This window comes from Hordeum vulgare, chromosome 2H (assembly GCF_904849725.1).
Source record: "Hordeum vulgare subsp. vulgare chromosome 2H, MorexV3_pseudomolecules_assembly, whole genome shotgun sequence".
Taxonomy (NCBI): domain Eukaryota; kingdom Viridiplantae; phylum Streptophyta; class Magnoliopsida; order Poales; family Poaceae; genus Hordeum; species Hordeum vulgare.
Genome location: NC_058519.1, coordinates 176,992,454 through 177,015,965, shown reverse-complemented (window position 1 = coordinate 177,015,965; position 23,512 = coordinate 176,992,454). Strand labels below are relative to the sequence as shown.

Sequence of the window (23,512 nt, the reverse complement as noted above, 5' to 3'; positions counted from 1 at the left end):
TAGTTATGGGGTCTGATCACGTCTTGCTCGTGAGAGAGGTTTTAGTCAACGGTTCTGAAACTTTCAGATTCGTGCGTTCTTTACAAATCTTTATGTCATCTTATAGATGCTGCTACTACGTGCTATTCGGAAATGCTCCAAATATCTACTCTACTATATGAATCCGTTTCACTACTCATAGTTATCCGGATTAGTGTCAAAGCTTGCATTGACGTAACCCTTTACGACAAACTCTTTAACCACCTCCATAATCGAGAAAAATTCCTTAGTCCATTAGTTACTAAGGATAAATTTCGACCGCTGCTAGTGATTCAATCATGGATCACTCTCTGTACCTCTCAACATACTTTGAGTCAAGGCACACTTCAGGTGCGGTACACAGCATGGCATACTTTAGATTCTACGGCTAAGGCATAGAAGACGACCTTCGTCTATTCTCTTTATTCTGCCGTGGTCGGGTTTTGAGTCTTACTCAAATTCACACCTCACAACGCAACCAAGAACTCCTTCTTTGCTGGTCTATTTTGAACTCTTTCAAAAACTTGTCAAGGCATGCATCTTGTTGAAACTTCTATTAAGCGCTTTCGATCTATCTCCATAGATCTTTGATGCTCAACGTTCAAGTAGCGTAATCCAGGTACTCCTTTGAAAACTTCTTTCAAACAACCTTGTATGCTTTACAGAAATTCTACATTACTTCTGATCCACAATATGTCAACCACATATACCTATCAGAAATTCTATAGTGCTCCCACTCACTTTTTTTGGAAATACAAGTTTCTCATAAACCTTGTACAAACCCAAAATCTTTGATCATCTCATCAAAGTGTATATTCCAACTCCGAGATGCTTGCACCAGTCCATTGAAGGATTACTGGAGCTTGCATACTTGCTAGTATCTTTAGGATCGACAAAACCTTCTGGTTGTATCACATACAATGTTTGCTCAAGGAAACCGTCGAGAAAACAATGTTTTGACATCCTACGTGCAATATTTCATAAATAATGCATCAACAACTAACATAATTCTAACAGACTTTTAGCATCGCTACGAGTGAGAAAGTCTCATCATAGTCAACTGTTTGATCTTATCGAAAACATCTTTGCGACAAGTCGAGCTTTTCTTAATAGTGACTTATCACCATCATCGTCTGTCTTCTTTTAAAGATCCATCTTTACTCAATAGTCGACCGGGCGTTGTTTGTCGATCGACTGCCGCGCGCGAGGGGCGGCGGGACTAGAGAGAGACTGAACGGGGGCGACAGTGACGGAGGAAGCAGCGGCGGCGCGGGGATAGGCCGGAGAAGCGCCGGAACGGTCGCCGGAAGAAATGGGATGGTGGGGCGGCGGCGGCGCCGCGGAGTAGGTGGAGCTGCGAGCGAATGCTGGAGTTTGTCGCGCGCGGCGGTGGACGCAGCAAATAAACGGGCGCGGGCAAAAACGTTATCGCGCTGAACTCGTTGTTGCGCGCGTACGGTTTTACCGTCTTCGTTGGAGCATTCGAGACGGTAACGGGTGTCAAAAAAGACTAATTTTTCAGCGCGGCGCTTGTTTAGGCGTGATGCTCTCGACCATTGTAAGTGCCTTACCGCGCCCCTGAACCGACTTACGACAGGAGACGCGCTTCGACAAGAAAAGGGACACCGAATCCGAGTCTTGAACGGTGATGATACGACTCCATATATTTCGCCAAAGCCTTGATCCGGACACGCCCCGTCTCGATCGCATTTGCTCGTCTCGATCGACTCATCAAGCTGCCAATCATGGACAGCATCGCCGTCGCCGCCGCCAACTGCCGCTGCAGCCGCGTCGTCTACGTCGGCAACATCCCCTTCCAAGCCGAGGAGAAGGAGGTCCGCGACGCCTGCGAGCTCATCGGCCCCGTCCTCTCCTTCAACCTCGCAGCCGACGCCGCCACAGGGAAGCGCAAGGGCTACGCGTTCGTCGAGTACGCCGACGACGCCACGGCGCAGAGCGCGTGCCGCAACCTGAACGGCCACCCCCTGGGCCACCGCGAGCTGCGGGTCGGCCTCGCCGAGCGGGCGGGCGCGGCCCGCCGGAGGCGCCGGGGCGACCACGAGCCCGTCGGGATGGAGGACGCCATCCACGCCGCATCCCTCGTCGACCACCCCGGGCGCCTCGCCGTCGTGTCCTCCGTCACCCGGCATCTGGCGGGCGCGTCCAGGCACCAGCTGCGCGAAGCTTTGGCCACGTTCGAAGGCTGCGGCCCCGAGAACTGCAAGGTTCTGAAGGAGTACGTCCCGGGGCTGGACATCGCCATGGAGATGGTGCAGCGCCTGCTCGACATGGCCGCCGCGGACGACGCTGCCGACGAGGCAAAGAGGAAGAAGCGGGCGAGCGCCTGTCTACCGCCGGATGATCACTGCGCCAAACTGATGAAGCTCGAAGACGGCGGAAAGGCTGCGCCGGTGTCCGCTGGAGTTGCCTGCGTCTGAGAAGCACAGATCGATGCCCCCAGCAAAGTGCGCCATCACGAGGAGTATCTCCTTGCTTCCATGTGCATGTACTAGATCGTTCCTGATTCTTAATGTGTAGATCAAGCGAAACAAAACAGTTTTGTACTACGATGCACTCATATATAGAGAGTATATGATAATGCAAAATTCTTTGGTGCGCAATTTTTCACAAATTCTTTCTTGTGTGTTTCAAGATGTTACTAATTTACATACTACATACGATAAAGTCACTACTCCTTCTGTTGAAAATTGCAATTGCTAAAGTTGTACTAAAACAATGACAATTACTCCCTCTGTTCCTAAATATTTGTTGTAGTTCTACCCAACAACAAATATTAAGGTACAGAGGAAATAGTATTGATCAGAGCGAGTACTATTATTATAAATGCAAAATATTCTGTAATGGATGTTGTTTCACGAATTCTTTGGTTTCTATAACCATTTGTTGCGTCAAATTTACATTCTTGTAAAAAAACGAGATGTATTTGGTTATTACACAAAAATGAACTTTTAAATCTTTAAATTTGCTACGGCTGAGCTTCAAATCAGAGGGAGACTCAAGTTGAGTTGATGAAATCAAAAGTCGATCTTCTCCAAAAAAAATAACACGCATACTAACATTAGACACCACAACAAATGACTGCAAAAAGATACATTGGTCATACCCATAAAAAACCACCCTACAGAATTGTAAGCATCAGTTCTGAAACCACAACAGACCAACATTCCCATCAGACGGAAATGCCATCAAAATCCAGCTAAAAACTCCCCAAAGCAACAAGGGTAAGACATCTAAATATTTCCTGGGTAGAAGCAATCAATCAATACAATGCCCATGAATCAAAACTAGCGTATGGTTCCCTAGCTCCTACTGCTAATAATGCACAATTATTACAAGATACACTTCCTAGGTTGCAAGACCAAGCACCGTTCCATCCATTATATGTACCTTCGAGGCGTTTCCAGATTTTCTTTTCCCCGAAAATCAGGTGCTCGGGGGAGCTGAACTGGGTATCTTGAAATGCTTCTTTACATAGTGTGATGCCTCTGAATCATTTCTGTGGCACAGGACCCTCAGCAGGGTTTTGGAGTCGCTTCCGAATTTGCTTTTGCCTCCTTGAGTAACTTCGCGCAGATCATCAATAAGCACACGGGTCTGGGATAAGAAATGACATCTAATCATTTACAAATATGATTACAGCAAAGGCTGCTCGAATTCTTATACTACAGCGTCCCCAGTCCGAGGCAGCGGCGTAGCTAGTGAGTAGCACGGATGGGCCATGGCACACCCAGAATTCTGGGAGTTTCTTCCTTTATCACGCCATATTCTATAAATTCCGTGTGTGGATGTTATGACCAGAGGCCCAGTTAGCCAAACTGGTCCAGTTATCTTAATAATATTAGGGGCTTAGCCCAGTTTATTATAGCCTAGGAAACTTATATATAGTCATGTAATCAGCACTTTTGAGATTAAGCAAAGATCAATCTATTTTGATCGGCTTCAACTAGGAGCCGGTGCCCTAACCCTAGCCGCCTCTTCCATCGCGCCGCCACCCCCATCCGTGCGAGACGGCGCCCCTGCGCCGGGGACCACGGCCGATCCCTTCCTTCCCTACTACCTCCGGCCAAGACCCGGTAGAACCCTAGTTTCTACCTGTTTGATATCAGGTATAGCTTCGGTGCGATCATGTCTTCGCCGCCGCCCACCTCAACCCTCTCACTGCCGACCACCACCACCGCCCCGCTGGCCACCACGGCCTGCACCCCTTCTCTGCCGGTGTCGGTCAGCTCCGCCGCGCCGGTTCCCACCATCTTCACTCCAAAGGAAGTTTTTTTTCGAGAAAACGCAAAAGACTTTGCGTTTCATTGTATTGAAAAGAGGGAGGAATAACTCCTCCTAAGAGGCTAGTACAGAGGTGTTACAACCGGATCAATGCACGTCCCAGGTGGGTGGCAGGGTGACCCTAAGCCCTTTGGCCCCTGCCTTCGCCCAATTCCTGGACTCGTCCTTGATCGCATCAGCGAGCTCAACTAGCGATGGGGCTACATGATCAAATACACACGCGTTCCTATGTTTCCAGATCATCCAAGGCACGAGAAGCGCAGCCGAGGCCAGCGCTTTGCGGAGCGGGTGAGGTGTGGTGTCGCGAGCGCGCATCCACCAGTCCTGAAGCGTGGCGTCCTGGCCGGGCACCGGTGCCGGGAGTCGCAGCCAAGACATGGTCCCGTGCCAAGTCTGCTTCGCGAATGGGCAAGAGAGCAGCAGGTGCTGTATCGTTTCCGGTTCTTGGTCGCAGAGCAGGCACCGAGGGTGATGCGTTAGGCCATGGCGAGCAAGGCGCTCGGCAGTCCAGCAGCGGTCCTGATTAGCGAGCCAGTGGAAGAACTTGACCTTCGCAGGGGCCCAGCCCTTCCAGATCAGCTTCCAGGACCGGCAAGTGATGGACCCGTGAAAGGTGGCTAGATAGCAGGAACTGGCTGAGTAGCTGCCGCTGGCTGTCCATTTCCAGGAGAGCGTGTCCGGCTCTGAGGAGAGGGTGATGCTGGACACCAGCTGCCAAATCTGGAGATACTGCCCAATCTCCTGAAGGCCAAGAGTGTCGTGGATGTCTCTCGCCCAAGCGTTGCCGGCGATGCCCTGGGCCACCGTCCGGGACTTTCTGCGATGCTTGGGAATGCAAGAGTACAGCGAGGGCGCGTGCTCGCGGATGGAGAGGCCGAGGAGCCATCGGTCCTCCCAGAAAAGCGTTGTCGAACCGTCTCCAATCTGCATGGTGGTGGAGGCATGGAAGAGGCCGTGCTCCTCGGGGGTGAACTGCAGGCCCAGATCATGCCATGCGCGGCTAGAGTCCGTCCGCGAGAGCCATAGCCATCGGAGCCTAAGGGCGAGCCCTGTGCGCTCAAGGTCGCGGACACCCAGGCCGCCGTACTCAAGCGGTCGGCATACCCGGCGCCAGTTCACGTGACAGTGCCCACCGTGGGCGGCCTCGCGTCCTGCCCATAAGAACCCGCGCTGTATCTTCTCAAGCTGCTTCAGGGTTTTCTTTGGGGGCGCTAGGGCCAGCATTTGGTGGATGGGGATGGCGCTAAGCACAGACTTGACGAGCGCCAGCCGCCCGGCCTTGTTCATGAGCCATGCCTTCCACGAAGGGAGGCGGTCGGACACCTTGTCGACTAGAGGTTGCATCTGAGCCGCGGAGGGGCGGCGCGTGGAGAGGGGGATACCCAGGTACGTGATGGGCAGAGCTGCCGTCTGGCAGCCAAGAATTGCTAATGATTCGGCGGTCGACTCATCTCCATGAAGCGCAGTGGCAGAGCTCTTGCCGTAGTTCACGTGCAGGCCGGAGGCGGAGCCAAAAACCCCTAGGATGCCCTTCACGGCAAGGACCTCGTCGGTCGAGGCGTGGCAGAACAGCATCACATCATCGGCGTAAAGTGAGATAGCCGGGATGTTGCGTCGGGGGTGCAGTCTCCGGAGAATGCCGGCCTGGAGCGCCCGTTGCATGAGGCGGCTGAGCGTGTCGACGGCCAAGACAAAGAGCTGAGGGGATGTCGAGTCGCCCTGTCTCAACCCGCGGCGGTGCCAGATCGGGGGTCCCGGCACGCCATTAAGCAAGACGCGGGTGCTGGCCGAGGAGAGGAGGATGGCCAGCCACTCCCGGAACCTCGCTCCGAAGCCATATTGGCGCAAGGCCTCGAAGAGGAAGGGCCATGATATGGAGTCGAAGGCCCAGGTTAGGTCGAGCTTGAGCATGATCCTTGGCGCGCCCAGTTGGTGCAGGAAGTCACTGGAGCGCTCCGCGATCTCGCCACCGCGGTCCAGAGCATCCGCCTCTACTTGGCTGGGCCTTACGGGCCGCTGCCACCGGGCCGTTGCTCCTGCCGTGGCAACCGCCGCACCCGGTGGCCTCCGCGGCGCTCACTGGGTCGCTGCAGCTGCAGCCGTCTCCTGCCTCCAACCCGCCCTGGCCACAGTGGCCGTCGCCGACCCTCGCGACCTCCCCGTGCCCGTTTCCCCCTGCAGCAGCCGCTGCAGCTGCAAGCGCCCCCGCCGATCCACTCCTGGCCGGCTACGACCGCGCCGGTGGGAGTCCCGATCCACCAGGTCCGGTTCCCGCCTTCACCGTCAACGCTTCCAGCCTGGTTGGCCGGGTCGTCACCACAGCCGGCGCCCACCCTGCAGTACGGCGGGCCCTCCAGCTCCGCGGGCCCCTACGCCGGCCTCGACGGGCAGCCGTTTCATGGGGGACCCCGTGTGTCCACCGACCTGGCGCCGCCCCCCCCCCCCATGCTGCTCCACACCGCCGACCCGTACGGCCACGACGGTCATACTCAGACACCCCCGCGCTTCGCCAAGCTCAACTGGCTTAATCGGTGTGAGCAGTTCTTTCGGGGCAACGCACACTCGCATCGGACCGCACCTGGCTCGCCTCATATCACCTCCGAGGCGCCGCGCAGACGTGGTACTACGCCCTCGACGAGGGCGGCATGCCCCCATGGGAGCGCTTTCGCGAGCTTTGTCTCCTTCGCTTCGGGCCGCCGATACGCGGGAGCCGGCTGGCGGAGCTAGGCCGACTCCCCTTCACCTCCACGGTGCAGAACTTCGCCGACCGCTTCCAGGCCCTGGCGTGCCACGCGCCTGACATTACGGCCCGTCAACGGGCCGAGCTCTTCGTCGGCGGTCTGCCAGATCATATCCGCGTGGACGTAGAGCTTCGGGGACCGTAGGACATCCAGACGGCCATGTACTATGCCCGCGCGTTCGAGCAGCGGACGGTGGCTATGCAACAGGCGTTCCCGGCCCAGGCACCTCGCCCACCCCCTCAGCCGGCTATGTCTGCACCCAGCCAGCCTACCCAGCCGGCGACAAGGACGCCCGCCACAGCAACAACTCGACCGTTCCGTCGGCTAACCCCAGCCGAACAAAACGAGCGTCGTCGCCAGGGGTTATATTTCAACTGCGATGAGCCCTACGTGTCAGGCCACGTCTGCCCACGCCTCTTCTACCTGGAGGCGGACGACTATGTCGCAGAGGATACAGCTCCCTCCGAGCTTGCCGAGGCGGCGGCCCCGGCGTCCGCCACCGCTCTCGTGGTCTCCCTGCATACCCTTGACGGCATACGAGCAGAAACAACGATGTTGTTGCCAATGACGGTTAATGGGGAGCGCCAATTAGCTCTCCTGGACACGGGCTCTACACACAACTTCCTGCCCGCGTCTACTATGCGTTGCTTGGCCCTCCAGCCGACGGGCGGCGAGCAGCTCCGAGTTACCGTGGCTAATGATGACCGTCTCCGCTGCCACGGAATTGCGCAGCAGGTTCTCATCCTCATCGGCGACAAGTCCTTCACCATCACGTGCGTCGGCATCGACTTGGGCGACTACGACTTCATCCTCGGCGTCGACTTCTTGCGCTCAGACCCATCCTTTGGGACTTCGACGCACTGACCATGACTTTATGGCGTCAAGGGCGCATGGTGTAGTGGAAGGGCGAGGGTGGCACTTCTCCAGCAGTTCCCTCAGTTGTCGACCGCCATAGCAGACTTCGAGCCGCCCCAGTTGGCTCATCTCCTACAACGGCACGACAACCTTTTACCCGTGCTCCTTGTTCACAAGCCCGAGGGCTCGTGACGTTTCTGCCTCGATTATCGTGCTCTCACTGCCAAGACGACGAGGGTCAATTTTCCTATATCGGTCGTGCAAGAGCTCCGGGAAGAGCCGCCAGGGCCATGCTTATTCCCTACGCTCGATTTGCATTCTGGTTCCCATCACGACCACTTCGAGTTTCTGGTGATGCCTTTCGGTCTCTCCAATGCGCCGGCGACATTCCAGGCCTTGATGTATGACGTACTTCGGACCAGCTCAACCCTCCGAAGGCACCTTGGGAGAAGCTCCAGGAGTTCCGCCAACATTTTCTAGATGTCCAGCTCGAGGACGAGCTATTTGCGCAGGCGGGAAGAAATGTTATGACCATAGCTTCAGTTAGCCAAACTAGCTCAGTTATCTTAATAATATTAGGGGCTTAGCCCAGTTTATTATAGCCTAGGGAACTTATATATAGTCATGTAATCAACACTTTTGAGATTAAGCAAAGATCAATCTATTTTGATCGGCTCCAACCAGGAGTCGGTGCCCTAACCCTAGCCGCCTCTTCCATCGCGCCGCCGCCCCCATCCGTGCGAGACGGCGCCCCTGCGTCGGCGACCACGGCCGATCCCCTCCATCCCCTACAAACCTCCGGCCAAGACCCGGTAGAACCCTAGTTTCTACCAATGGACATCCTTTTTTTTGTCAAATATTGAATGATACTTGAATTGAGTAGAATTTTTTAAAGTGTGCACACCCTTCATTTTACTCCTGGCTACGCCATTGGTCCCAAGTCTTAACAACTCGACAGCACACTGCTAAGCAGTTATTGATTCAATTATGGAATATTTTCTAGAATTGAACTGTAGCTAGTTTGAAGAAAAAGGAAATCACTAAGGTCACTCTAGTAGGCGTTCAAAGCATTATGCGTATAGTTGCAGATATGGCAAGGTCGTTATAGATGGTGCTTCTCAAAAAAAAAATGGTGCACTTGTTCTATCAGTATTAACCAATTCCCCCAAAAGGTTCATGACAAAATTAATCCAAATTTACCTCTTGCTTGATCAGATTTATTACAGGACGAACACGCGAGACCAAATTCTCAACAGTTCCACGAGGCAGCCCATCTCCGCCAGATATGAAGAATTCCTACAGCAAAAAAAGGGGTAACTTTTAAGGTAAGCAAAAAAGTAGTCAGCATGGGTTAAGACAACATTTATTGGTCGGACAATAAAGACAAGGCAAGATTAAATATATGTTCCAGACACATGATAAGCATGTTCGTTATAGAATGATACAGCCACACACAAGATGCCCCTTGTGTATAACTTAAGACAACAATATGTTTATTGGTCGGACAATAAAGACAAGGCAAGATGTTCTAGGCACAAAAGCAGCCAAGATGTCTTCTGATAACAATATACCTTAAGAATTTCAAGATCTTCCTCCAAAAGAGGGGCATCATTTGGAGAGAAGATGCGTGTAGGACCTCCATCTAGTATTACCCGAACTAAGCCATCCTACCAAAAGAGAAATTACGACAAAATTATAATCAAAACTTTTACAGCCTCTCAGTGATTTCAACAGCCAAAATTATCACCAGGGATGCTTGCAGAAGCCCTGTAACCACACGATCTCGCAGTTGCTCCACAATGACGTCACAGAGTTGAGCAAGCACCTAAAGATTGAGCATTGACATCAATAAATGCCAATTAGTTCGGCAGAAGCTTAGTAGCTTACCAACTAGACTACAAGTGGAAACCTTTAGAAAGAAATGCTAATAAATATGCTTGTCCAAAGTATGAGGTATCAGCATATGCTTAGCATTTGACAAAAAACAAATTTCTGACACAATAACCGTCCATAAGATTTCTCGCATGCAAACTCATGAACGTACCAAATCAAGAACTTCGACAATAGTGTCCAATCGAGCTTGCGAAACATTGTTTTTGTACATATTGTCGATGAATGGCTGTTGGAGGTCCCAAAATATGACCTTTAACCCTACGAAAGAAAAGATGCAAACTTCAACATTGACAAGCTATCAGCTTCCAAGTACCACTGCTGAGTGCATACATATTTTCTTACCTGTAAATTCACATACCCGGTCAATAGCAGCATTGATTTCTTTTCTACTGCCATCAAATTGATTCTTCTGATTGGAGACTACGCTCTTTGACTTGCCGTTCATTGATCGTCCTAATACAGTTACAATATTTTGAATAAATAAATGAATTAGTTTGATCTATGTGGACTAGACCAAACAGATTAAGTGGCAATGCTATCAGAGAATCCTACAGATAAACTGATTACTTTTTTTTTAAATGCACACTTACTGATGTTAATTTTGTCACTTTGCCTTTTAGCCCACCGCTCACTTATGCTGTCCTCCAACTTGCCTAGCTGGCTTATAGCATACTGTTTGGATATTAATAAAAAAAAACTTCCAGTTCATAAACTCTCAAAGTAATCAAAATGAACAAGAGAATAGCAAGAACGTCAATTATCAAAAGAATGGCATGAGTCTTGTTGATGTAAATCGTGGTTAAATATAAAAGAATGCCATGGATCCTGTTGATGTAAATCATGGCAACAGCCAGTACCAGCTATTGACTCGATACAACAATATTATGTCAAGTCCACAACCATCAGCACAATCAATAGAAAATTCTGCAATGATTCAATGTAAAATTACTGATAACCAATATTACTAATAATGCAACAACTTAATATTAACGGCATTCAAAAGGGGAACAGCATCAAACCAGAAACTTTCGAAGATACAGCCACCAGTTACAAAAGATATATTTAATGTGACTGCAAGCTGTAGCAGGTTAGCAGCATAATTATCAACTCCATATCTGAAGTCTACAAATTTAAGGAAATACTGCTCCAGCGTGAGTGTCAACCATTCCAAAATAAATCTTCTATGAAAATTGCTATGTGTTTTTCCTTCTCATTTACATCTTTGTGTATCAAAAATTGCCCAGAAACTTGGCAAGTCATTCTAAATAAAAGCAACGTAGCAGCATGAGTTGTAAGTAACAAACTCACATATAGACTGTTAAGCCGCACACATAGCTTTGACATCGTAAGTTGAACTATTTCACTTGATTTTCTCTCATCAACAGGTCTGACTTCTTGGATTTCCTTTTTTACGAAAGCTTTGATTCCAAGCTCCTTTTTATATCGAGTAAGGACAGGAACAGGTGGAACTAAATCTTCTTTGTCAACTGCAAGCACACAAAAACCATTACCAATTAAGAGCTAGAGAAAATAAAAGGTTAAACTAAAGCATGCGGGCTAAAACAAATGGGATAGATATTTCTTTTGTCCATACTAGATACTATCTCAACTATACTATTTAGCAGGGACCATCAATCTAAAGCACAATTTTACAGGTTTGTGCTCTACAACAAGATAATATTTGACTTCAGAGCTACTTGACAGGAAATAAAGGTGAAGAAAAAATATATAAACGTCCAGCAAGATAAACAGAAAGATACTGAAGGAGAAAGAAAATGGTGATGATACAAACCTATGGGTTGAGTAACAAGTTGTGTATAAATTTGAAATGCCTTGTCGATACCACGACAGAAGCTATTTAATTCCCCAATTCGCATAGGAACCTTGAATGCAAAAAATTGATCTGCAGTCTGCAATAGTTCACAAGTGATCATTACTTTCACAGAGACAGCTCATTTATCAAGCAAAAAAAATATTTTAAAACATTAAATGTAAATAACTTTGAAATATTGTGGCATAAAAGAGAAACAACATTAGAGATTAACCTGTAAGAAGAGATTAATGAACAAAAAATTAAAGAGATAGTGGAGGACAGAAGCAACACCTCTTCTATGATTCTATAGACTTCAACAATAGAACCCCCATGGCGTTGTTGAGGGGATATAGGATCCCAAGTCTGTCAAACATAAAATTTAGCATAGATAAAATGGTGCAGAAAATTTATAAGAACACTCGATGAGTACCAAAGTAATGTTAGGAAGCAAAGACAAGTGGCATGGGAAAAGGATATATTGTAACAAGTGGCAGTAAAACAAAATGATCTAGCATACCTAGTAAAATGCTTACACAAACTCAAAAACATTCATATGCAAAAAGAAATGTGCTAACCTCTTGTTCAGCAGCCCTTTTAACCCAAGTTTCAACTCTCTCAAGTTGCCCATTCACCCAGCGTAAAACAACCGTGCCTGATTTACTTTCAATCTGAGATAAACAAAAAGGCAGCAAATCAGGATAAACACAACAAGAAGGCCCAATGCAAAATAATGGATGCTAAAGAGGGAGGGGGGGGCATGACCATAGCATGTAAATTGTCAAGGTGACACCCAAGAAATTTGCGTTTTTGTGATTGTTTGTAGTTGAGGAAGAAAAGATCTAACCTCATAAGGAACTAGCTTTTGTCTACATAGGCTGTCCAAACCATCGTCACCCACAACAGAAGCCATCACTGACATTATGTACTGCTCCAAAGAATCAGCTGCCGGAAATACGGAAACTACGTCCTCCGTAAGATGCTCAGCGTGCTCAAGAAAAGGTCCCTGCCACAGCTTAACGTAAGCATGCAGCCTCACAAGATTATGATGGATTTAACAGTTATTTATTATAACTTACCAATTTGTTTCCATACAGTTTATGGAGAAGGGAAGCAGAAAGAACTGCTGCCTGTGGATGCCATCTTGATAAAACTGGGGAAAAAATGTTTGCCTCTATCTTCAAAAGCTTCTTTGTCTCCTCGGCTAGAGATGCTAAAACATGCTCATGTGATGTGTCTGCTTTAATCTCTATGGAATGTGCAATCTGAAACAAAACAAAACAAAATCTAGAGTGTTGACATATAGATGGAACTAGAAAAGTACATGATCTATACAACTACAGATTGCACTATATGGATATAGATGGCGATGTCCACTTGAGTTGCAGACATGGGTTTCCAACCCAGTACACTAAAAAACTAATGATCTGACCAGAAAAAAAGTCACAATTAACAGTACAAATATGAAGATATAGAATCTAGCATTTATATCCTTTGACATGCAGATGAAACCACGTGCTTAAACTCTTATACGCACATAGAACATGAATATTGCATAGAAGGCCTCATGTCAGACTGACTTTTGAGGAATATAGTGACCAGGAAAAGACCAGAACAAATCCTCTAGACCAAAATGCCAAAAAGCACACACAAAATTTGGGACAAAGAACCAAACTACAGTCCTACTAAAATAACAGAGGTATGCCACATTCAAATATACAAAGTGATCGAACACCTCTAACTGCAAAGAATCTCGCCAACGGTGACCATAACAGAGATTTATAGAAGTGAAGGTGATCAAATACGATACATGTAATACTATAATGGACCAACATTCAAGGTCTGCATAAGCAGGCATGGGTGAATAAGTGATCTTATTATATCCATCTCATGGTAAAATGAGAAAAATTCATCAGGAAGGAAAGAAAATCAGCAATATTAGAGCTACACTATAAAAGAATAATTGCAGCTGCAAATAAGATCACCTTCATGAAAGCACTTTTGACAGAAGAAGTGATGTAACGGTCAATCTGGTCTCGATCAGGTGACTCCATTGCCTGATGCAGAAAAAGCAAATACGGTGCGAAATCAGATTTGTCTGTATGTGCAAACGCTAAAGCTCTGCTTTTCTACATTATGCAGCGCTTGCTATTGAGAACAAAAGGTTGCTACTGTATACTGCCACAAGTTAGAAGATGAGACGTGTGGTGGTTAGAGACCATTTTGTGAGGAATACTACTAGATTTGTTTGTACTCGAGTTACTTTTGCTCAAGAAATGCCTGGAAGCGTTGGTGCTCATACGTACACTAGCCACAGGTAGACGGTCCAATTTTTAGATTAAAAAAGGCATGTTGGATGAGAAATAAAGGATTGAATGTAAAGCTTCAGCACCTTGTCATTTTCTTCACCAAGGATTCGCCTAGTAAGCATTGCTACTGTTACGATATCAACCATCATACTGGAACCCTGCAGATGTAAAGACAAATTTAATCTGGGTAAAAAATAAGAATATCATTACAAACAAAAATAAGAGATGAACAGGTCCACTAGAATCTACACTAGCTTAGAGATAGCAGATCCCAAATGGTAGTCTGAACACAACAGAAATAGCAACATGCAAGGTTGGAGTGAGAGTGTTCGGTCCTGTTATGAATAGTGAGTTCAAGGGCAGCAAACTCATCTACCATTGCATGCTGCCATTCCTGATGAAGAATATCACAGAAAAAAAAGTCAGCTCGGCAGGAGCCCACGCCTGCAAAAACCAAGGTGGTCAATAGGCATACCGGGACGAGCATGAAGGGCATACTAAGGAGATGGTGGTGCATCAGGAAAAGATAATGCCTCGCCAGGAGAAGGTTAGTTGGACTTAGCAAGCAATGGCTTGTAGGCAGCAAACTGGGTATTGCACGACTCCATAACCTCATCATGATGATCAAGTGCATGCTTGTGAGTGTCCTTAGGAGCCTTCTTTTTTTGAGCATCTTTCTCAGCAGTACCATGCGAGTACATGCATGACAGGGAAAGGAAGGCAGGCACTGCACCTTACCAGGAAGAAAATCTCAGTCACTGATTGGATATGAAGGTGCACGTAAATGGCCATGCCATGGTAGTTGATACCATCGAAGATCACCAGACGGAGGGGAACAGAGACATTGCCCGATGAAGAGCTAGAAGATGGCATTATTTTTAAGAGCATCTACATACAGACAGATCACTCTGAAAATGGAGCAGAATGCCTGCTCGGCAGCCTGAGGAAGAGGGTTGCAGCGGCAGAGCTCAGGAGAGCAGGAGCATGGAAGCTCAGCAGAAACAGAGGGCAGATATGGCGTGGTGAAAAGCAGCGGCCGTCAGAAAAGAAACCGACATGGTACAGATAGCATGGTGGCTGCGCACAACCATGGCGTGCAGAAGAAGACAGAGGAGAGGGAACGACCAGATCGATCTTAAAGGAGCCAAGTGAAACAAAAAAATCGAACCTTCAAAGCCAGCTCTTCATACCATGATATGAATAATTACTTAATCTATTCCATGGGCTCTAGGTCTAATACATACATGTACATGAGAGAAGATAAAGTAGGAATTCTCGGACAAAAGGAATATTATAAAGAGTACTACAACAATACAATTCTCTCTAACAGTTCCCACCCACCTGATTTCAACCTCTAGGATTGACATGGTGTGTCATATTTAATAATAGTACATACATGTGTGTTTGGTGCAAAAGTGTGCACCCGTGTAACATGAGGCTCCTATACCTCTACAATAGTTGTAGGGATTGTAGTGGACGCCCACACGCGAGTACTGTGGCGTATCAAAGAAGATTCATCTGAGACAAAGAACACGGCATGATACCGCCGTCTAGCCTTAGGTTGAAGGACTGTAAAACCACCCGCGCATGCGTGTATGCAATGCAAATGAAAAAAATGGTGAACTAAAAGAAAATTATGGGCTCAAATCTATGTGCAGGTTAGATCAAATATGAAACACACATGAGCCTAATAAAAACAAGAGATGAACATGACAAGCTTGACAAGAGAAACTATGCCTGCGAACTATTCCATGGGATATTTAAATATACAATTTGCATGTTTTTATCATAGCAAGGCACATGCAGTCATTCAGGAACAAATGATAAGCAACCAGCAATGATGATGGGCTGCCTTATGCGTATATGTGTTGCAACATGCGGTGGTGAATAAAAATCAGACATAGCATGCAGGAAGTGGTACATGATTGTATTACTCATCTTCACTGACATGGTAAATATTTACTGTATAAAGCAAACAAATCCAGATCTATTCCTTGTTGAGATCAAAGGATTAGTTTCAAAGAGGTTCACTTGCCATGCATCTTAGGTGCACATCAGCAAACCCAGATTCAGAAAAACAAACCTCTGAGAAGTGCAGATGATAATCATTCAATTTCTTGTCCACCCATTTCTGAACTGGAGACAGGAAAGACTGAAAAAACGTAAAGTCCTGGCAGCTATCATCGGCATCAACAGAACTACGTAGACTTTTCAAGTGCAAGCGTTCTTGTGGACCACGCTGTTCCTTCAAGGGTATCTTCCTCAAATGCTCAATCACAACTTTCAGGAGTCCTTGCTCACCTGTAAAAACAAACTGTGTTGCAGAACCTACATCAATTATCATACTATGGTGATGGTGACTTGGTTCATGAACTAATAAATTAGTAGCATCCTACTGAACAGGACTACATGTTTAGTCCAGTATGGTTTATGCAAGAGCATCTTTTGATCTCAAGAAAAACTAATGACCCAGTGGTTACTGGTTTTAGATATGACTCACCACTTTAATGATAACCCTACATTATGACAGGCTTAACTTGAACTACTTTATATTATGAAAAGGCATCATTTCCATAAATGGTACAGGGAAAAGGGGAGTTTGCACTAAAGGTTTTTTCAGATAACTGTCTCTGACGAAAAGCCATCATTTCCATAAAATGGTGAAGGTAAAACTGGAGTTTGCGCTAAGGTTTTTTTTTCAGATAAGTTTCTCTGACAGACTGACACTATGAAGAGAAAAGGCTAGAGGTGCTGTCACTAAAAATTGGATAAGGATGAGAAGATCCTCCCTTGCTTTTGGCTCACTCGGAACTCTTAAAAAAAACTAGATGCCAGAATCCAGAAACACAACTGATTGCTGCCGTAGAGATATCTAAGGCCCGCCACAGCAAAAGCACGAAATACTCCAAGAAGGATAAAACAGCAACATCAACAAAGCCTTTAGTCCCAAACAAGTCGGGGTAGGCTAGAGGTGAAACCCATAAGATCTCGCAACCAACTCATGGTTCTGGCACATGGATAGCGAGCTTCCACGCACCCCTGTCCATGGCTAGTTCTTTGGCGATAATCCAGTACTTCCGACCGCTCTTGACATTATCAACACATTTTAGCCGTCCGCTATGCACTGGAGCTTCTGGAGGCCTGCGCTGAATATGCCCAAACCATATCAAACGATGTTGGACAAGCTTCTCTTCAATCGGTGCTACCCCGACTCTATCTCGTAAATCATCATTCCGGACCCAGTCCTTGCGTGGCCACACATCCATCTCAACATGTGCATCTCCACCACACCTAACTGTTGAACATGTCGCCTTTTAGTCGGCCAACACTCAGCGCCATACAACATTGCAGGTCAAATCGCCGTCCTATAGAACCTGCCTTTTAGCTTTTGGGGCACTCTCGTCGCATAGAAAGCCAAAAGCTTGGCGCCACTTCATCCGTCCGGCTTGAGATAGATGTCAAAAAAATACCAAGAAGGATAGCCTCTTCTAGTGCTTTACCTGTCGGAATAATACCCATGCATAGCACGTATCATGAATTGTCTCTGTGATTCCTAGTATACGCCAAGTTGACTTGAGGAGCTCAAGGATTTCTTCCACCTCCTGGTTGATAAAAGCAAAAGTGTGAGACGAATATTGCAGCCAAGTGGGTGGACAGCGGAAAATGCCAAACAGGGATTTGTAGTACTGGCCTCTGTGAGTTTTCCCTCATCTAAGGTGTCAAAAACACTGCCAAGCATTTTTTCATACAAGGCAGCATTCAGATGGTAACCATCAGCCCAATGACAAACCTCACCGGTAAGATCACCACGAGCAGGCCTTTCAGAGAAAGATGTAGCAACTTCTCTCAGTGAACGTAGGCATTCTGTACGTTGGACCTCCGCAGCAGATGGGGATAGGGACTAGCAAACAATACAACATCATAACCTCTATTTAGTGTATAGTTCATATCGTGCTTATTTGAATAAATAAATCAACCATAAGAACTAACTGGGGTAACCATAAAACCTCAGATTCTTCAATCTTTCTGAAAAGATTTCTTAGCTCATTGACTTTTCGACCTAACTCTCCAAATCCAACAATAGGATGGTTTATCAGGCCCTCCTCCAGCATGTTCAGCTAAGCAAAGACACAAACAGACCTTATATTGTCAAGCCATGCAGGTATGGTTCAAAATTATTAAAGCACAAATGGACGGCTAACCTGTCTTTTCTGCCAACGAAGATATGCCTTCATGTCAGAAAATTCAGCTCTAGATATACAGCACAGTAGTTCCAGTGGTATCAAGAGATTGTCCATCCGTTTTCCAACTTTACCCACCATAGCATTGAGTAGCCCCTGTCTAGTCCTAATATCCATGGACTCGGTTATCTATTCAAAAGCAGAGGGTGAAGGAGGTAAGCAGATGTAAGATTAGCATTCTGAGTATCTTTATTAAATTTGGTTGTTCACAAAAATATAAAAAAGGAACAGTAACCTTAAACTCAACGAGTTGTACTATATGCAGTTTGAAACAGGAAAAGGGATTCACAAGCTACTAATGTTGAAATGTACAAACAGTCAAATATAATTTCAAGTGAGTGAAATAAATATATAGTACAAAACAACAGAAAACACAAAGGCGCAAATTTTGTCTTTCTATTCATTAACCAGGAACAGAGGTAAGACAAGCCACCTCAAGTTGGGCTCTCAAGATTTCAAGCAAGCCAACTAAACCAGGTTGCCGGTGAGTTTGCACTTCAGCACTTTCACTCTTACTACGCCCAAGTTTCCTCATTAATCTGTGTCTCTTCTCTTTCTTCTTTTCTTTCTTTGGAACTATAAGCCCCCTATAAGCAGTAGAAATAGGTTAAGTACTATGACAATCTTGCAAACTGTTATCTTCTAATTAAAACACTATGCTCGACACAGTGAACTGCACAGGCCTACCCTGAAGCACCAACAGCAGCAACAAGGATTTCATATGCTGTTTCACGAAGATCATCATCTGTGATACCTGGAAGAGTAAGACAGACGTTGTTTTTTAATAACTTTCTTTAGCCGATAGTTCAGAATTCAGAGTCAAACAAAGAGATCAACAATGTCCTAGTTATATCACTAACTAAAGCAAGCGCCTTAACTTTTATATTACAAATTAACAGGTTTAAGAAGTAACTGAAGCGAATAATGACAACCCAGTTATTGTTCCAATAACGAAAGTGAACGCCTTCACGTGATTCAATAAACTAAAGAAAGCAATAGTGTATCACTGGCAAGTTATGAGGAGACAACCAACAAATGCATGTAAAGGCAAAAGGGACAGATAAAAGAACATTAAAATCGTCTGTAGTAGCAATAGCATGATAATTATTGTATCAGAACATAAGGCATGGCTAGTTAAGTTCAATCTATTATCAGGCATGCGATACTGATAGTTGCCAATTAATAACTATTACCTGTTTCAAATAATGGTAAGCGCAATGATAGATCATTGGCATCAGTTTGATGCCTCCGAGAAGCCCTTCGGCTATCGAATTCACCTTCATCATCCTCAAAGTCTTCAATGTCATCTATGGTTAGTTCCTTCTCGGTGGGAGAGTCCAATGATAGTGATTTTGGTAAGTTTGCAACTGATGATGGTACAGCAATTTGTGGTTGTTCAACAACTGGTGGTGGTACCACAACTCGTGGTGGTGCAGTGGCAGGGATAGGGGGTGGTTCTCTTGTTGGTGCTGATCCAGAATATTCAGGTCTCGTAAGTAAATAGAACCCTTCGACATCTCCTGTGTTATCCTGAAAAAAATAAAGTTGAGGCATATGAAAACTTAATGGGCGATGAATTTAATGACTCTGATCATGGTCTGCAAATAACTGAACTAAGCATGTAGCCCAATGTAAAAATTTCGACACTGAAACTGGGAAGATTATATAAAATTGCACATATGAGGAGCAGTTTGGTATCCATGGGCGTTCAGCAGAATGATTGGTAAAGTAAGACAGGCGGCACTATCATGAATGTTTGAAATTCCTTCATCATATCGTTCCTCCTTTGCCAAATGGTAATATTTAGAAGAAAAAAATACAATACATAAAGAAAGCATAAGTATACACTCACAACATATGGGTAATCAAGGCTGTCATGATAAAGCCGGATGGCATCTCCAAGGTCAAGAGGATCCCCTAAAAAATCAAAGGATCATCAGTACAATATAAGGAGACAAGTGAGATACTTGAATGAGGCTACAACTACTTCACCTTTCTTAGCACAATTGAGGACATAATCAACACTGACTTGATCGATATCCACATCATCCAGAGAGATAGCACCAGGCGGCATTACAACTTTCTTGATCAAGTTACCGGAAAGGATGTAATTGAGTAACACATGGCGATCACGGCGATAACGTTGTAGCAGCTCAACAGGATTTTCTCTGGTCAAGTAGAAACATAGTGAACTTAGTTTACAACAGAAGCTTAACAGTCGCCTATAAATGGAAGAATGCCTATTCTGAACCGATCATTACTCGTCCATATTTTGTGCAAGGGAAACAAAAAAAAAATCTGAGGATGGACTACCAACTGCCACCGGCGCAATGAACCTGCAAACAAAACAAAAAATCCATTGTCAATTACTACATGATGCGGGAAGCGGATGGAAAATGTTAGCTCGAGTGACGATGAAAATAGCGAGTGCACTGCAAATCGTGTACTACAGTTGGCACATTGTGTGTGTCCAAAGCAAGCATGAACCAAAGCTAGCCGTCAGCTCGCTCTAGGTTTTGATAGTTAAACCAACGGGCAAGATGAAGGAGAAGAAGAAGCGCGTACTGAATACCGACCGAGAGGCTTCGGTGGGTGAGGGAAGGAGCTCGCCGGCGGTGGAGATCCAGGCGAAGAGAGGGGTTGCTGAGATGGCGAGAGGTGGGGATATGAAGGAGGGCAAGGCGAGGGCCGAGGAGTGGCAGCGGTGGAGAGATCCAGATGCGGGTGGGATGCGGCGGCAAAGATCCGGAAGGGACGCTGCTGGGGTTATCGGGAAAAGGCAGCAGTGGAGTTCAGAGTTCAGGCCATCAACCGTGAGAGAAGAGGACGAAGGAGAGGCCAGATGCGCAGGGCAGCAACGCGAAGACCTTCCTCGTTTCTGCCCCCGTGGCCAACTTGAAATTTCTGCCGTCCCCCAGCAGTGAGGCTGCAAGTGAGATTATGCGTGCCTATTTTTTTTAAAAGTAATACACTTTTTATTGAACTAGTCAAATATATTATGGGAAACGTTACCATATATTTTTTTCAGAAATAATACACCTTCGGCCTAACCAAAGTCGGCTCGCTCCAGTCGGCTTCACCAAAGCCGATTAGGACCCTGTCGGCTTTGACCCGGTTGATAGGTCTCTCGGCTACAGCATCTCTGTACTACCCTCAAATCATTAAACCAGTTTTAAGGGTTGAGAATTTGCATTTTTAAGCACTTTTAAGATTTGAAAAGCGAAGGCAAAGACTAGAACCCTCGAACCCAACCCTTATAACAGCTCGGGGCGACGCGGCTGCCAGAGGCTCACCGGCGTTGCCGGGGATGCCGAGGCCTCGGGAGGACCGGTGAGGGAGAGGCGGCTGTCAGCGGTGATGCGTTGGAGGAGGTCGAGGGAAGGTGCGGTGGTGGTGCGGCTCCGGCACGAGGGCGTGGCGGCCGGATGAAGGGTCGGTGCAGCGGTGGTGGCCGGCGGTGCAGCGCCGATGGGGCGGTGGCCGGCGGTGCGGCGGCGCGCGGGGCGACCGGTTCTGGCAAGGCGGGGCGAGATCGACGTGGTGGAGGCGGGGTTGGCCGAGGAGGGCCAGACGGAGGTGAGGGCCTCGGCCGGAGGCAGGGGAGGACGTGGAGGGCCCAAGGAGGAGGGGCCCGACCTGAATAGAGGTGACGCTGTGAGAGGAAGCCGAGGGTCGGCCGTTGGTCGAGGAGATGGCCGACCGGTGGAGGGGAGCTGGCGGCGGGGTGCACGCGACGGAGGCGGGGTCGGTGGCTGGGGCTGATGAGGGGAGAGCACAGGGGCTCGGTGGGGGCGACGAGATCAGCGAGAGCTGGCGTGCTGGGAGTGACGAGGGGATGGGGTGCGAGCGAGTGAGGTCGGGAACGAGGGGATTTTTCCCTCAGGCCTCGTTTGGTAGAGGTGGATCGAAGGGGTTTCGAGAGGATTTTCCTCGGGTGGATCAGAATCCTCGCTAATCCCGTTTCACCCGTTTGGTTCGCGGGGTTCCGGCGGTCCAACCCCCTCCAATCCCCTCCTGTACCCTCGTTTCCACGTGGTTCAGAGGCCTCGAGGGTGGCCTCGCGGATTCGTCGCCCGACCTCGAGGAAACACCCAGCTTGGTTGAAACACGCTGCCAGCCACCGCCGCCGCCGCCGTCCCCTCTACGCCCCGCCTCCCGACCCCTCGACACCCCGCCGCCCGACCCCTCGACGCCGGCGAACTCCTCCGGCGACCCCAACTGGATTTTTCCCCGGTCGTAAGTCATTGTCGCCCCTCCCCTTCTCCCCTCATGTCCCGATCTGCGTTCGATCCATGCTGGTCTGGTCCTCCGCCGGTCCATGCTGGTCTGGTTTGATCCATGCTGATCTGCGGATCGGTCTGGTCCTTCGTCGGTCCTTCAATTTTTTGTTTACGGTTCTAGGGTGTGGAGCTATCTGGTACTATGATGCAGTTTCTAGGTTAGACGATTCGCGTTGAAGGCCCTCGATTTTTGCTCACATAGAAAAAAGGTATTGTCGTATTGAGGATGTTTTCGTTGGCACTGAAGATATGTGGACACGGGCGGCATGCTGCCGTGATTTCTGAACCTTTACATGAGAAGAAAAAGAAATGCATTGTCTAGCTTGCTCAGAAGTAGGAGCATGGTCCGGCATAGATCCTTTGTGGTGTTTGACTGAACATTATGTGCTTCCATGAATGCCTGCAGTTTCAGATTATTTTCTTTTTACAGGACCTGGGTTACTGTTTCGACTGGCTGACGCTTTGTTCAAGTATGGGGCTGAACACTGAAAGATATCACTGTTTTTTAGACAATGATCTAAGTGAGATGCAGTGGTTTTGTTTTGAGATATCACTGTTTTTTTAGACAAGTAGTGCACATGCAGTGGGAAGGTGGGAGTGACCTTTACAAAGAATGCTCTTATGTCGTTTGGGATTAAGGTCAATATTTTGGGGTATGTGATCTTGGTGAAAATGTATTAGGTGCACACAATAGTTTGGTCTTTGGTTATCTTGGTGAAAATGCTATTTGATTCACTAATCCATGGTTGTGTGGTGTTTTGAGTTTCCTCTTAACCTTGTTTTTATTTTGACAGCCTGCCGCTCGGGTTCTTGTTGGGGTGGATGAGTTTCCTCCATCTTGGGATCCAGTTGTGACGCCTAACTTCGGTACTCCCTGGCCTCTTATGATTTTCTATTATGTCTGTATGAAAAACTTGCTTCAAGTCAAGTTCTAGGCACCGCTAACTTATTGTTGACTCGGTTGTGTAAAATGCGACACCCAACTAAAGTTCTACATTTTATATGAGTGACTATTTGTTGTCTTACACGTTGTTTATTATCCTGCTTGTTGCTTGCTTATTCT

General features: G+C 47.2%; 2 protein-coding genes across 5 annotated transcripts; one reads left to right on the top strand and one right to left on the bottom strand.

The window, feature by feature from the left end:
• Window positions 1–1,637: 1,637 nt before the first annotated feature.
• LOC123425734 (cleavage stimulating factor 64-like) lies at window positions 1,638–2,581 on the top strand. Its single transcript, XM_045109447.1, has one exon. The coding sequence runs from the start codon at window positions 1,764–1,766 to the stop codon at window positions 2,454–2,456; it is 693 nt and encodes a 230-aa protein (XP_044965382.1). The 5' UTR covers window positions 1,638–1,763; the 3' UTR covers window positions 2,457–2,581.
• A 533-nt stretch (window positions 2,582–3,114) lies between these two features.
• LOC123425733 (protein unc-13 homolog) lies at window positions 3,115–22,055 on the bottom strand. Of its 4 annotated transcripts, none has more exons than XM_045109443.1 (27): window positions 21,463–22,055; window positions 20,431–20,505; window positions 20,162–20,337; window positions 20,022–20,086; window positions 19,363–19,699; window positions 18,857–18,923; window positions 18,603–18,756; window positions 18,131–18,298; window positions 17,936–18,046; window positions 17,620–17,829; window positions 17,429–17,530; window positions 16,012–16,242; window positions 14,012–14,086; window positions 13,605–13,676; window positions 12,699–12,884; window positions 12,467–12,625; window positions 12,198–12,290; window positions 11,914–11,985; window positions 11,602–11,719; window positions 11,118–11,296; window positions 10,400–10,481; window positions 10,152–10,262; window positions 9,961–10,067; window positions 9,664–9,741; window positions 9,488–9,583; window positions 9,117–9,212; window positions 3,115–3,633 (listed from the first exon to the last, which is right to left on the bottom strand). In XM_045109443.1, the coding sequence occupies exons 2-27, from the start codon at window positions 20,436–20,438 to the stop codon at window positions 3,463–3,465; spliced, it is 3,324 nt and encodes a 1,107-aa protein (XP_044965378.1). In that variant the 5' UTR covers window positions 20,439–20,505; window positions 21,463–22,055; the 3' UTR covers window positions 3,115–3,462. The 4 variants fall into 4 exon arrangements, with proteins under 4 accessions (XP_044965378.1, XP_044965380.1, XP_044965381.1 ...); XM_045109445.1 differs by having other exon boundaries at window positions 21,806–21,990; XM_045109446.1 differs by lacking the exon at window positions 21,463–22,055 and adding an exon at window positions 20,746–21,100.
• Window positions 22,056–23,512: the final 1,457 nt, after the last annotated feature.

What these genes read in the sequence shown, in the direction of transcription:
- LOC123425734 (XM_045109447.1), top strand. Translation starts at nt 1,764, where the DNA reads ATGGACAGCATCGCCGTCGCCGCCGCCAACTGCCGCTGCAGCCGCGTC.
- LOC123425733 (XM_045109443.1), bottom strand. An exon ending in GCTGCTGTTGGTGCTTCAGG is followed by an intron (nt 18,757 to 18,856) that starts GTAGGCCTGTGC and finishes TACTGCTTATAG; the next exon opens with GGGGCTTATAGTTCCAAAGA. An exon ending in GAAAGATTGAAGAATCTGAG is followed by an intron (nt 17,830 to 17,935) that starts GTTTTATGGTTA and finishes ATTGTTTGCTAG; the next exon opens with TCCCTATCCCCATCTGCTGC.